The following is a 13,811-nucleotide window of genomic DNA, read 5'->3' as shown; positions in this document are numbered from 1 at the left end:
CAGAGTCCTCAGGTTTGCAAAGCATGTGCTCTGCGAGTTGAGACACGTCCCTAGTGCTCCTAGTGCATATTTATTTGTTTGTTTTATTATTTATTTTTAGGAGAGAGGGAGACACCATAGCACTTACTGGAGCTACTCCCCCACCCATGCTGTAGTATTTCAGTCTGCTATACTGGGGGCTCAAACCTGGATCATGCATGTGGCAATGCAGGAACTTTTCCATGTTACCTATTTCAGGGTCACTATCTTCTCGGAATTCTTCTTCCTTCCTTCCTTCCTTCCTTCCTTCCTTCCTTCCTTCCTTCCTTCCTTCCTTATCTTTCTTTCTTTCTTCCTCTTTAAGATTTCATTTATTTATCAAGGAGAAAGATAGGAGTAAAAAGACAGAGAAAGAACCAGACATCACTCTGGTACATGTGCTGCTGAGGACTGAACTTGGGACATTATGTTTTTAGAGTCCAATGCTTTATCTACTGCACCACCTCCCCAACCACCCAGGAATTCTTTTTAAAAAACTGGAAGATAGGGGCTGGGAAGATATGTGGTAGGGAGAGTAGCAGCTTTTCATGTCTGGGGCTCCAGAGGTTCCAGGTTCAATCTCCAGCACCATCATAAGCCAAGAGTTGAGCAGTGCTCTGGTAAATGCAAACAAAAAACTGGGCGATATCCTCCAAACTAGTAACACCAGTCATTTCTTTATTCTTTTTTAAATGTATTTATTTGTTTTGATAGGACAGAGAAAAAAAATCATCAAGATGGGAAAGGGAGCTACAGAGAGAAATAGATACCTGTAGCACTTTCACTGCTAGTAGAGCTTCCCCTCTGCAACTGGGGACTGGGGACTTGAACCTAGGCCCTTGCACACTGTAATATATGCACTCAACCAGGTGTGTTACTATGCAGCCCCCCTCCCCCAACCAATGTCTGTGACTTCTAGAACATAATACTTTTTTTTTTTTTGCCTCCAGGGTTATCGCTGGGGCTTGGTGCCATGTGTACTTGACCTGCTGTGCTACCGCCCAGCCCCTGAACATAATGCTTTTTTTATTCTGAATTGTATCTGTAGCATTTTGTTTACAACAATATATATATATTAATATTTTTATTTATTTATTTTCTCTTTTGTTGTCCTTGTTTTTCGTTGTTGTTGTAGTTATTACTGTTATTGATGTTGTTGTTGTTAGATAGGACAGAGAGAAATGGAGAGAGGAGGGGAAGACAGAGAGGGGCAGAGAAAGATAGACACCTGCATACCTGCTTCACCACTTGTGAAGCGACTCCCCTGCAGGTGGGGAGCCGGGGGCTCGAACCGGGATCCTTATGCTGACCTTGTGCTTTGTGCCACCTGCGCTTAACCCGCTGAGCTACAGCCCGACTCCCAATATGTATATATTTTAATGTCATGGTATTAAGTTTTGTCTTCTCACCTTGTTTAGTTTCTTTTGAATTTCTTCCTTCTCCTCTTGGCTGCCCCTGAGATCTGCCTGCAGCGCAGTTTTGGTCTCCTGTGCTTTCTGCAGCTCAGCCTCCAGGTGAGTACTCTTTTCCCACAGAGATTCCCTGCACCTCTCTGCTTCTGCCAGGTCCACCTGCAAAGTGCTTCTCGCTTGCTCTGCTGCCTCTATTCTGCTGCACACAGATCGGTTCTCCTGTTCTATCTACTGGCCAAAATGAGAAAGACATCAGAGACAAATGGTTACAGTTTAGAGACTTTAGTGTTGAGATAGAAATCCAAATGCAGTATGAATGAATCTATTCTTTAAATAGGAACACAAAGAGTATACTCATTAATATGGTTTAGTGCCTATGTTCTGTTTGCTAGATGGGTTGATACTGGGGATAGAAATAAAAAGTAAAATCCTGCTTTCAAAGATCTCAGAATAATGGCACATATTTCTGGGATTTGAGTTGAAAGAGTCAGGGAAGAGAATGTTAGAGAAGATTCTTCAAGGGTTAGACTCTTCAGTAAATTCTTTCCTGAATACTGGTATTTTTCTCACATGACAGGATTAAAAAGCAATCCTTACTTTCAAAGAATACAGGCCTCTTTCCTAGTCCTTGTGATTTTACCCTAAAGTTATAGGTGTTTCTTCTCTAGTGTGGGAGGGGACTTTTCTAATGACTAAGCCCATTTATTATGGTCTTCTCTCTCCACAGCAGTATAAATATTCTTTTTTTTTTTTTTTAAACCAGAGCACTGCTCAGCTCTGGTTTATGGTGGTGCTGAGGAATGAACCTGAGACTTTTGAAGCCTCAGACTTTGAAGCCTCAGACATTATGCTATCTACCCCTGCCCACTACAAAAAAAATTGTTTTTTTCTCATTTCATTACTACAGTTGAAAGTTGATCTGTCTTGGGATGATGCATTTATTGACTCTTCTCAGTCACTTTTTTTGTCCTAAGTCAGGACTCAGCCCTACTCCATGAATCAGAAATATGTTTACTCACTTGAAGAAGTTGTTGGTTCAGTTCAACTTTATCTAAGGCCAAAGCCTCATTTAAGGCACTGAGTTTGACAGCTGCAGCCCGAAGATCAGCTATCTCAGCTTTCAGGCTGTTCTCAGAACTTGATAGCTCCATAATGGACTGTTCTGCCTGAAACAAAGAGAGTTCAAAGGCTTCTTATTTTTAGTTTTCCCACAACACTTAACAGTGAACACTCCCAATACATGCTGCTTTCTCCATATAGAGATCAATTAACATTATACTCCAAATATATATGAGAAAGGTGGGGGGTATCATTCTGGCACATGTAATGCTGGGGCTTGAACACAGGACCTACCTCACACTTTGAGGGTTCAGTGTTTATACTCTGTACCATCTCTCAGGCTACTCTTTTCTTATACACTAAACAAGTTTCCCTTTACTCATTCCTTGAGAAGTAAAAGAGGGGGGGCGGGCAAGTGGTGGTGGTGTACCTCGCTGAACACACAGGTTACAATGAGCAAGGACCCAGGTTCAAGCCCCTGTGATGAAACAGGTCTTAAGGTGTGTCACTGTCTTTCTTTATCTCTCTCCTTTCCTCTCAATTTCTGGCTGTCTCTATCCAATAAATAAATAAAGTTAATAAAATTTTTTTTTAAAAAGTAAAAGAGGAACTCATAGTATAGAGGCATAGATGTTAGGATGTGCAGTGACTATAGCCACTGAAAGCAAGTACTTTGAGAACTCAGAGGAAGCATTAATTCATTTTGGGAGAATAAAACAATGATTAGGGGAGTCAGGCGGGCAGCACAGCGGGTAAAGCACACATGGCGCAAAGTGCAAGGACTTGCATAAGGATCCCCACCTGCAGGGGAGTCACTTCACAGGCGGTGAAACTACCTGCGCTTAACCGCTGTGCTACTGTCTGAATCCCATCACTGAATGATTAAAAAAAAAAAATTTATTTATTCCCTTGTTGTTGTAGTTATTATTATTGTTGTTGTTGATGTCGTTGTTGTTGGATAGGACAGAGAGAAATGGAGAGAGGAGAGGAAGACAGGGGGAGAGAAAGACAGACACCTGCAGACCTGCTTCACCACTTGTGAAGCGACTCCCCTGCAGGTGGGGAGCTGGGGGCTTGAACCGGGATCCTTGTGCTTTGCGCCGCCTGCGCTTAACCCACTGTGCTACCGCCCAACTCCCCACTGAATGATTTTAAGAAATGAAAACAAGGGAGTCGGGCTGTAGTGCAGCGGACTAAGCGCAGGTGGCGCAAAGCACAAGGACCGGCATAAGGATCCCGGTTCGAACCCCGGCTCCCCACCTGCAGGGGAGTCGCTTCACAGGTGGTGAAGCAGGTCTGCAGGTGTCTATCTTTCTCTCCTCCTCTCTGTCTTCCCCTCCCTCTCTCCATTTCTCTCTGTCCTATCCAACAACGACAACAACAATAATAACTACAACAATAAAACAACAAGGGCAACAAAAGGGAATAAATAAAATAAATATTAAAAAAAAAAAAAAGAAATGAAAACAAATAGAAAAAAACCCAAATAAATAAATAAATAAAAACTAGGGCGGGGGTAGATAGTATAATGGTTATGCAAAGAGACTCTCATGGAGACGACTTCCAGGAGGCGTAGCCATGGAAAAACTGGGACCAAATCACCTCTCCTCCCAAAACAACAAATAAATACAACAAGAGACCCAACTGAAGTCATAATCTACAGCTGAAAGTTCTGCAGCCTCAGATGGGTGCTCGTGTGTGGTTGGAGTGAAAAGGGGGATGGGCACAGGTTGAAGAACAGCAAAGTCTGATCAGAGCTCTGGGCAGCGTGGGTGCTGAGCTGCGCCATTTTGGCGATTTCACTTAAAGTGCAGCAAGCAAATAACATCGTTCCTAGTGCTGGAAGAAAAGAGACAGGGGCTTAAAACCTCTGAGTCTTTGACTCAGGGGGGCTTTAGCCTTCTGATTTTAAGGCAAGGACACAACATAAAACAAGGCATATGTGACAATACGTGACAAGACAGCCTAAAGCAACTACCCCCTCACCCTATCCCACCCATCTCAGATCATACAAACAAGAGAAACCTAGAGATCACAATAGCACCATCTGCTGTCCATCAATAACCAGCACACACAAAAAATGCACAAGCAGAGAAATAGAACTAAACAACTATGCTGTATCAGCCAGACAGAAATGAAACAGGAAATTCAAGGAATTACAGATTTAGAGAGACTCTCAGAGACAGACTATACAAAGCTCATTATGAGGACTCTCCAAGAATTTAAGCAAGAATTAAAAGAGCATGGAACTATGGAATTAAAACACACAAGATAAGAACTTACAACAGAGTTCACTGAGAATCTTCAAATCTTGAAAGAAGAACTTCAGTCAGAACTCAAGCGAGTAAAAAACTCTAACTGCAGTCCATGCCCAGGTAGAAGGCTCAGGAAGTAGATCCACACATCCAGAAGAAATAATCTCTAATCTAGAAGATACAGCCAGCCCACTCTTTCAATTCAAAGATGAGGGAGAGGAATGGTTTAGAAAGACTAAAAGCAAATCTTTGTGAAACTGGAGACTCCATCAAAAAATCGAATATAAGAGTGATAGGTATATCTGAAGAGGAGGACAAAGCCAAAGACCCAGAGTCCATTTTCAGAGCTATTTTAGCTGAGAACTTCCCTCACTTAGGAAACCCTTAGCACATTCTCATTCAAGAAGCAGAATGATCACCCAGATTTATAAATACAAAAAGATCAATGCCAAGGTACATTATTGTATTGCTATCAAAAGTCAATGACAAGGAAAATAATTTGCTGGCTTCTAGGGAAAGGAAAGAAGTTACATGCAAAGGCAGAGCTATAAGACTTCAGATTTCTCTTTACAAATTCTAGAAGCAAGGAGAGAGTGGAACAGCATATTCAAAGTTCTAGAGGGGGAATTCCAGCCACGAATATTGTATCCTGCAAAATTATACTCCAGATATGAGGGAGAAATAAAGGTTTTCTCAAATATTCAAGAAGTAAAGGAATTTGCCAGAATTAACCCCAACTTACAAGAACTACTGAACTTAGTCCCACAAGAAAGGAGGAAAAAAGGATTACATGTTCCAAACAACAAGTTGCAGGTGCTACCATGATGCCAACCTGACTCATGTGGACAGATGACCTTACCAATGTACCCTGAAACCCTACCTCTCTAGAGCCCTGCCCTAGCAGGGAAAGATGGGAACAGGCTGGGAGTATGGATCGACCTATAAATCCACACCTGGTTAAGCAAGGACCTACGCAAGAATCCAGGTTTGAGCCCCTGGCTCCCCACCTGTGAGGGGGAGGGATGCTTTATGAGAGGTGAAGCAGGTCAGCGATGACATCAGTAACAACAGCAATAATAACTACAACAATAAAACAACAAGGGCAACAAAAGGGAATAAATAAATTTAAAAAAAAAAGTGGTCCGGGAGGTGGCACATTGGATAAAGCATTGGGTACTCAAGCATGAGGTCCTGAGTTCAATCCCTGGCAGCACGTGTACCAGAGTGATAGCTGGTTCTTTCTCTCCTAATATCTTCCTCATTAATAAGTAAATAAATAAATTCTTAAAAAACAAACAAACAAACAAGGGGGTCGGGCGGTAGCGCAGCAGGTTAAGCGCACATGGCGCAAAGTGTAAGGTCCGGCGTAAGGATCCCGGTTCGAGCCCTGAACTCCTCATCTGCAAGGGAGTCGCTTCACAGGCGGTGAAGCAGGCCTGCAGGTGTCTATTACCCCCCCACCCCCCGTCTTCCCCTTCTCTCTCCATTTCTCTCTGTCCTATCCAACAACGAATGACATCATCAACAACAATAATGACCATAGCAAGGCTATAACAACAAGGGAAACAAAAGGGGGGAAAATGGCCTCCAGGAGCAGTGCATTCATGGTGCAGGCACTGAGCCCCAGCAATAACCCTGGAGGCAAAAAAAAAAGTGACATAACCAAATTTATACTTTAGATTTTAAGGGACAGAGGGTTGTATAGTTAGTTACATGTACTGCACATGTTATAGCATGTAAGGGCCTGGGTTCAAGTCTCCAGTCCCCACCTGCAGCAGGAAAGTTACAGAAGGGTTGAATTAGTGCTACAGGTATCTATCTTCCTTTCTCCCCTTTCCATGTCAGTTTCTGTCTCTTATCTAATAAATGAATAAATTAAAAAATTGCTTAATCCTAATATACAGGGTATGTTGGAGAGAGAATCCTTAAGCAGAAACTGGTAATTGAGACAAGAAATATGAGGGGACAGAGTGAAGAATAAGGCAGGTGGCATGCCCTTTTTGTAAAATGGAACTTTCTAAGCCACCTAGCCAGTCCAGCAAGATAGAGAAGAGCATGCTCACCCTGGCCAGAGCTGCAGTCACCTCTGACTTCTCCTGCCTCAGCAATTCCACCTCCAGGCGGCTTGATTCCAGTGACTCTCGAAGAGTGATCAGTTCACTGAGTGATTTGGACTGCTTGGCTTCTAGGCCTGCCAACATCTCTTGACTACAAATTGAAGGAAGAGGGGTTTGAGAAACTGTTAGGAAGTAGCCACACTTTAAAAGGTAACAGGAGGGAGTCAGGCGGTAGTGCAGCAGGGTAAGCCTACGTGGCGCAAAGCTCAAGGACTGGCATAAGGATACTAGTTCGAGCCCCTGGCTCCCCACTTGCAGGGGAGTCGGTTCACAGGCGGTGAAGCAGGTCTGCAGGTGTCTATCTTTCTCTCCCCCTTTGTCTTTCCCTCCTCTCTCCATTTCTCTCTGCCTATCTAACAACGACGACATCAATTACAACAACAATAACAAAAAACAAGGGCAACAAAAGGGAAAAAAAAGGTAACAAGCATCGCAAAAGGTAACCTTTGTTATTTAAAATAATAAGTCAGGTCCACTGGTAAAGAAGATTGTCAAGACAAAAAAGGAGATGCAGAATAGCATATGTATGCAAGAAATTAGAGTAAATTAAGAATATATGTTTAGGCTGGGGAGATAGTATAGTGTTTATATAAAAAGATTTTCATGTTTGAGGTTTTAAGGTTCCGAGTTCAATCCTTAGCACCACTATAAGCTAGAGCTGAGTTGTATTCTGTGAAAAAAGGAGAGAAATAAAACAAGAAATTAATTTAGAGCTAGTGAGATAGTGTTTTGCCATATTTGTAACTCACAACCATGCTCTTGGCACACTACATGAAAGTATTACAGCACTTGGGAAAATTTGGTGTGGGGGCCAGGCAGTGGTGCACCTGGTTAAGCACACATAACACTTAGTATTATGCGGAGGGACCTGTGCAAGGACCTGGGTTCAAACCTCTGCTCCCCATCTTTAGCAGCACACCTCATAAGCAGTAAAGCAGGTCTACAGGTGTCTATTTTTCTCTCCTTTTTTTTTTATATAATGTTTTCTTCTTTTTTAAATATTTATTTTTCCTTTTGTTGCCCTTGTTTTATTGTTGTAGTTATTATTGTTGTTATTGATGTCATCATTGTTAGACAGGACAGAGAGAAATGGAGAGAGAAGGGGAAGACAGAGAAGGGGAGAGAAAGATAGACACCTGCAGAGCTGCTTCACTGATTGTGAAGCGACTCCCCTGCAGGTGGGGAGCCGGGGGCTCAAACCTGGATCCTTATGCTAGTCCTTGCACTTTGCACCACCTGTGCTTAACCCGCTGAGCTACCGCCTGACTCCCAAGTTCTAGCTTTTCTAAAACATCATATAGAGGATATACAAATTAGCTGCTCCCTTTTCTCTGGGTTCCACTTTACTGGCCAGTTAGTTCACTATGATACCCAGAGGAAGTCCTACTGTGCTGCCAGCCTGACCTACTCTGAACATGCTGCAGACCTTCTTTTCCTAGCTAATATGTTTCTTTAATCCACCTCTCTTTCCTTCTCTCTCTCTCTCTCTCTCTCTCTCTCTCTCTGCTCTGCTCTGGCTTACAGTGGTGCCAGAGATTGAACTTGAGGTTTCGGAGCCTCAGGTATTATGCTATCTACCCCCGCCCTTCCACTCTTTACGTCAAAAGATGTGGAGGTGGGGTCAGGTCGTGGGGTACCTAGTTGAGTGCATGTGTTACAATGTGCAAGGACCTGAGTTCAAGCCCCTGGCCCCCACTTGCAGGGGGAAAGCTTTGCAGTGGAAAGCTTTGCAAGTGGTGAAGCGGTGCTGCAGGTCTCTCTCTCCCTGTCTATCCCCAACTTCCCCTTAATTTCTGGCCATCTCTATTCAATAACTAAATAAGGGTAATAAAAAAAACTTAATAAGATGTGCAGGTGCAGCTCAGAGGCTACCTTCTCCATACAGTTTTCAATTACTGAAACTAGATCCAAAGGATCTAGTCCAAAGCTCTATCTTGTTCCTATTTTATTTGGCCTCACAACACAGCTAGTGGTTTACTTGTTTTTCACACTAGACTGGAAGCTCCTTGAGATCAGGACCCACATCTCTTTATATCTGTATTGCCCATAGTGCCTCTTCTTTTCATGGTGCTCAGCAAAGTCCAGATGAACTTTCTATATTCATCTTTCGGCCAAAAAAGGAGGCATAAACTATTCTGAACCCCTGGCATTCCCTGCTTCAATTTACCCCGCTTTCTAAGAGGGCAGAGTGTGGGTGGTGAAAGGTGTGAACTGAAGGAAAGATGAGGCCCCAGTGAGGAGGGGGCTGGTCACACTCACAGGCGCTCCCTTTCCCGGACAGCGAGGTGCAGCTCCTCCTGCTGCTCTTCCTTCTCACCCTGAGCAGAGTCCCCCTGTAACTGCAGTTCCATGTTGGTCCTCCGAAGTCTCCAGGCCTCCTGCTCCAGCACCTCCAGCTGCCCCTGGAGCTCTTCCCTAGTTTTTTGCAGGAGCTCTCGCTCCCTGGAAGGAGACCAGAGATGAGCAGAGACCTTGGAACCTCAAATTCTTTCTGAAGCAGAAGCAGACATTACAAGGTCAAAGGAACTAAGTGTCTGCTTTGTAATTTTTTTTTTTTTAACATTTCATTTTCTCTTTAGAACAAGAAACATTTTCTTATCACAAAGACCCAAAGGGAGGAGGACCTAGTGGGGGTTGTATTGTTATGTGGAAAAGTTATACATGTACAAACTATTGTATTTTACTGTCAACTGTAAACCATTAATTCCCCAATACAGAAATTAAAACAAGCAAACAAACAAACAAAAAAACCAACAAAAAACAAAGACCCAAATGTGAGTATGGACAGGCAGAATGAAAGCAAGGAGAGCAGGGTGAGACAACCAGAAATACAACAGGGGAGAAGAATGGCGTGATGAGGAGTGACCTCAGGGAGAATGAGGGAGAAGAGCAGCCCTGTGCTCACTTGCTGAGAGAGTCCACCTCTCCCTGGAGGTCCACTGTCTGCCCCACCAGAGTGTCCCGCTCTCCAGTGAGCTTCTGTAGCCGTACTCTCAAGGCTTCACCCTCTTCTTCCCACTGATTGTGCTGCTGTTGCAAGGAGTTCATAGCTTCCTGACAGCCTGAAAGCTGCTGTCTTAGGTCCTGTGGAGGAAGAATAACAGAAATGAGACTGTAAACAAGAGAGCAGGGCAAGTAGCCTAGGGAAGTGTTATATTGGATTAGTTGTTGGGAGGCCTGGAGAGGCCTGGAGTCTGATCCCCAGTATCCCATGAGCCAGAGCTCTCTAGTTCTCTCTCTCACCTCCTCTTTCAGTCTCATAAATAGATAAATCTGGGGCCAGGTGGTGGCACATTTGATTGAACACACACATAACGACCATGAACAAGGACCTAGGTTCAAGTTCCCACTCCCGACCTGAAGGGGGAAGCTTCATGATTGCTGAAGCAGTGCTGTAGTTGTCTACCCTAGTCTCTCCCTGTCTCCCATACCCCCTTCATTTTTCTCTGTCCTATAAAATGTAAGAAAAATTTAAAAGGGTGGTCTGGGAGGTGGCACAATGGATAAGATATTGGACTCGTAAGCATGAGGTCCTGAGTTAGTCCCTGGCAGCACATATACCAGAGTGATGTCTGTTTTTATCTCTCTCTTCCTATCTTTCTCATTAATAAATAAATAAAGGAGTCAGGTGGTAGAGCAGCGGGGTAAGCGCAGTGGCGCAAAAGTGCAAGGACCAGCATAAGGATCCCGGTTCGAAGCCCGGCTCCCCACCTGTAGGGGAGTCGCTTCACAGGCAGTGAAGCAGGTCTGCAGGTGTCTATCTTTCTCTCCTCCTCTCTGTCTTCCCCTCCTCTCTCCATTTCTCTCTGTCCTAACCAACAACAACAACAATAATAATAACTACAACAATAAAACAACAAGGGCAACAAAAGGGAATAAATAAATAAAATAAATATTAAAAAAAAGAAGAAAAATGAATAAATAAATTTTTAAAAAGTGCAAGGACCAGCATAAGGATCCCCAAACCGGGGTTTGAATCCCGGTTCCCCACCTGCAGGGGAGTCGCTTCACAAGCAGTGAAGCAGGTCTGCAGATGTCTCTCTTTCTCTCTCCCTCTCTGTCTTCCCCTCCTCTCTCCATTTCTCTCTGTCTTACCCAACAACGATGACATCAATAACAACTACAACAATAAAACAACAAGGGCAACAAAAGGGAATAAACAAATATTTAAAAAATAATAAAAACAAATAAAATATTTAAATAATTTAAAAGGTAATTTTTTTTTTCTCCAGGGTTATTGCTGGGGCTTGGTGCTCCTGGAGTCCATTCTTCCCATTATGTTGCCTTTGTTGTTGCCATTGCTGTTGTTGACAACTGAGTGGACACAGATTTTAATGGGCACTGTGGAGGTATTGACAAAATAGTCCATGACTGGTAAGCCAAATGAAAGGGGCCGTTCAGGCTAAGAGGGTGCCTTAGACAAATTAGTTTAGACAAACCCTGTGGCTGTGGAGGAATGCTGGGGTTCTCACCTGCACAGCTTGGCGTCTCTGAGTTAGAACTGAACGCACCAGAGTTAGAGCCTGGTCTGGGTCCCGGGAATCAAACTGAGAGGAGACACTACTAGAGTCCAACTCCAGGGAGTTCTCATGAGCAGAGCCTTGGGTCATATTCCCTCCTTCTTCTACCATAACCTGAAATCCAACACACAGAAGGATCATCACACTACTGAATACACAGAAAACTTGTTACAGCCTGGACAGACCTGATGCTTTCCTTCTCAGGCCTTTTTCTGAAGGTAGGTGTGGTGGTGGCAATCTGAGAACAAAAGAAAGGCTGGTTCTTTCAACTCTCCACTTTTGGTTGCACAAACTCAAACTGTTTCCTGAAGTAACAATTGAAGAAATAAAGGAAGAAGAGGCTGTTGAGGTCATGAAGATTAGAATTCCAGCCACTGGCCTGAGAACAGCAGTTTGCAATAAAACATTTAAAAAAAAAAATTCTGTCTCAGCAAGCAGCAGTAACTGAATGCTTAACAGCTTTTTTGGGCCCTATTTTCAGATAAACTCATCTTCACAAGACCTTATACCCAAAGACCTCAGAATGGAAATCTATGCAAGTCTGAGAGGACACTGAGGCCTGGGAAGAGGAATAAGGTACAACCTGTTACCATGAATAAGAGGCTCACCAGTACCTGGGCAATATCTTTGATCACTTGCTGTAAAGACAATTTCTCCTCTTGTGCATTTCTACTAAGAGATACCTCATGTTCCATTAATTCTGCATGATTTGTCTCCTGTGTAAGGAAATGATAAAGTTGATGAGATAGACCTTCAAACCAACCAGAGTCTAGTTCTGCCTATCCTATGGACTCCACATTTTCCTTGGAACCCAAAGATAATGTGATATGGTAATTAGGAGTTCAGGTTAAGTGAGTAAAAGCTCCAAACTTGACAGCCTAGACTGGAGTTCCTGTTCTCTCACTTTCTAGCTTGGTAACTGCAGGCAACCAACTGCCTCTTTGAACTTCCTTTTTTTTAATTGTTGCAGTAGTTATAGTTATTATTATAGTTATCATTGTTGGATAGGACAGAGAGAAATGGAGAGAGGAGGGGAAGACAGAGAGGGGGAGAGAAAGACAGACACCTGCAGACCTGCTTCACCGTCTGTGAAGCGACTCCCTGCAATTGGTGAGCTGGGGGTTCGAATCGGAATCCTTACGCCAGTCCTTGCACTTTGTGCCACCTGCACTGCACTTAACCCACTGAGCTACCGCCTGACTCCCTGAACTTCCTTCTTTTAAAACAGATAATTAACAGCAACTACTTCACAGATTTGTTTAGAAGTTTAAGTGAAAAAAATCTACATGTAAGCGATACAACACAGTGTTAGGCATGAAACAAATGGTCAGTAAATGTGAGTGTGCACAGGATGGAAAAAGGATACTCTGAACAGAAAGCTGATACCTGAGCTCTATGGCTGCACCAGAGAAAGCTCTAGCCATGCAGTTAGCCATAAACTCCAGGGTACAGATGTTGGCTCAAATTCTATACAAACTAAATAAAAACTAGCTATAGGCCTGTGTCTTCACTAACACAGTATGATGAGAGGAAATCTTCCATGAGGTGCTAGGGCACAAACCTGCACATGTATGGATGGCAACGTCTGTGTCCTGTCCAGGAGGTCTTCTCTATGATCCCCGTATGACTAGCTTTTACATTTCTCCAAACTTCTTAGTCAGTGTATTCTACTCTCTCTGACAAGGATATACTATATGTGTATGCCATTTTAGTTTCTCTAAGAATTTAGTAGAGGTAGTGGTTGATATTTATTGAATCAATTAAAAAAGTTTATTAATTTTCATATTTAGCTGAAAACTGTATTTTTAGTTTTGGGGGGGGGATTTCATCAAGGATCATCTAGCTAGGATTCTGTTCTATCTGTCCATAAAGCAGAAGAACCCTACAAGACCAATCCCAATTCCTTTTCAGAACATAGGATCATGTACCAGGATCTCCATTGTCTCTTTCAGAGCCTTCACCATCTTTTCATAGTCTTCATTTTGCTTCTGAGATTGGGTCAGCAGAGCAGAAAGTTCAGTCACCCTGAAGAGAAGAGCACAGCAAAGTCACCTGGGCAGCCCACAGACAAGGACGGAGCACACCTCATTCTCAACACAGACACTCCCACCGTAGTGCCCCCAGAATCCCATGGGTGCCCCCCAGTCCCTCTGCACTCCCTGATAGCACATGATGCTAGACCCTTGAACTGGGGAAGTCAAAAAGACACTCAAATACATGCAGGGATTTACCATATCTCAAAGCTGGAACACATATTCGGGGCCCCCTGAGAGTAGAAGGATGGCCCTAGCCCAAGCCCTTCTAGGCCCCATTTGATTTTTTTTTTTTGCACATACCAAGTCTATTTATTTATTTTTTGGTGGCATTTAAAAAATTATTTATTTTTTATATTTTTATTTTTTTAATTATTTATATTATTTATAGAATTAC

General features: G+C 43.2%; 1 protein-coding gene across 10 annotated transcripts in view; it reads right to left on the bottom strand.

Annotated features, from left to right (window-relative positions):
- The window catches only part of CEP250 (centrosomal protein 250), a 77,420-nt gene that overhangs the window by 40,956 nt on the left and 22,653 nt on the right, over positions 1-13,811 (bottom strand). For all 10 annotated transcript variants that reach the window (XM_060188894.1, XM_060188889.1, XM_060188943.1 and 7 more), the window contains 8 exons: positions 13,310-13,406; positions 11,996-12,097; positions 11,334-11,495; positions 9,767-9,945; positions 9,121-9,303; positions 6,808-6,952; positions 2,450-2,596; positions 1,428-1,658 (listed from right to left, as the gene is read on the bottom strand). In XM_060188894.1, the coding sequence (XP_060044877.1) occupies positions 1,428-1,658; positions 2,450-2,596; positions 6,808-6,952; positions 9,121-9,303; positions 9,767-9,945; positions 11,334-11,495; positions 11,996-12,097; positions 13,310-13,406 (1,246 nt within the window). The remainder of the gene's footprint in view (positions 1-1,427; positions 1,659-2,449; positions 2,597-6,807; positions 6,953-9,120; positions 9,304-9,766; positions 9,946-11,333; positions 11,496-11,995; positions 12,098-13,309; positions 13,407-13,811) is intronic.

This window comes from Erinaceus europaeus, chromosome 1, assembly GCF_950295315.1.
Source record: "Erinaceus europaeus chromosome 1, mEriEur2.1, whole genome shotgun sequence".
In the NCBI taxonomy this organism is placed as follows: Eukaryota; Metazoa; Chordata; class Mammalia; order Eulipotyphla; family Erinaceidae; genus Erinaceus; species Erinaceus europaeus.
This window is presented reverse-complemented; position numbering and strand designations above follow the sequence as displayed.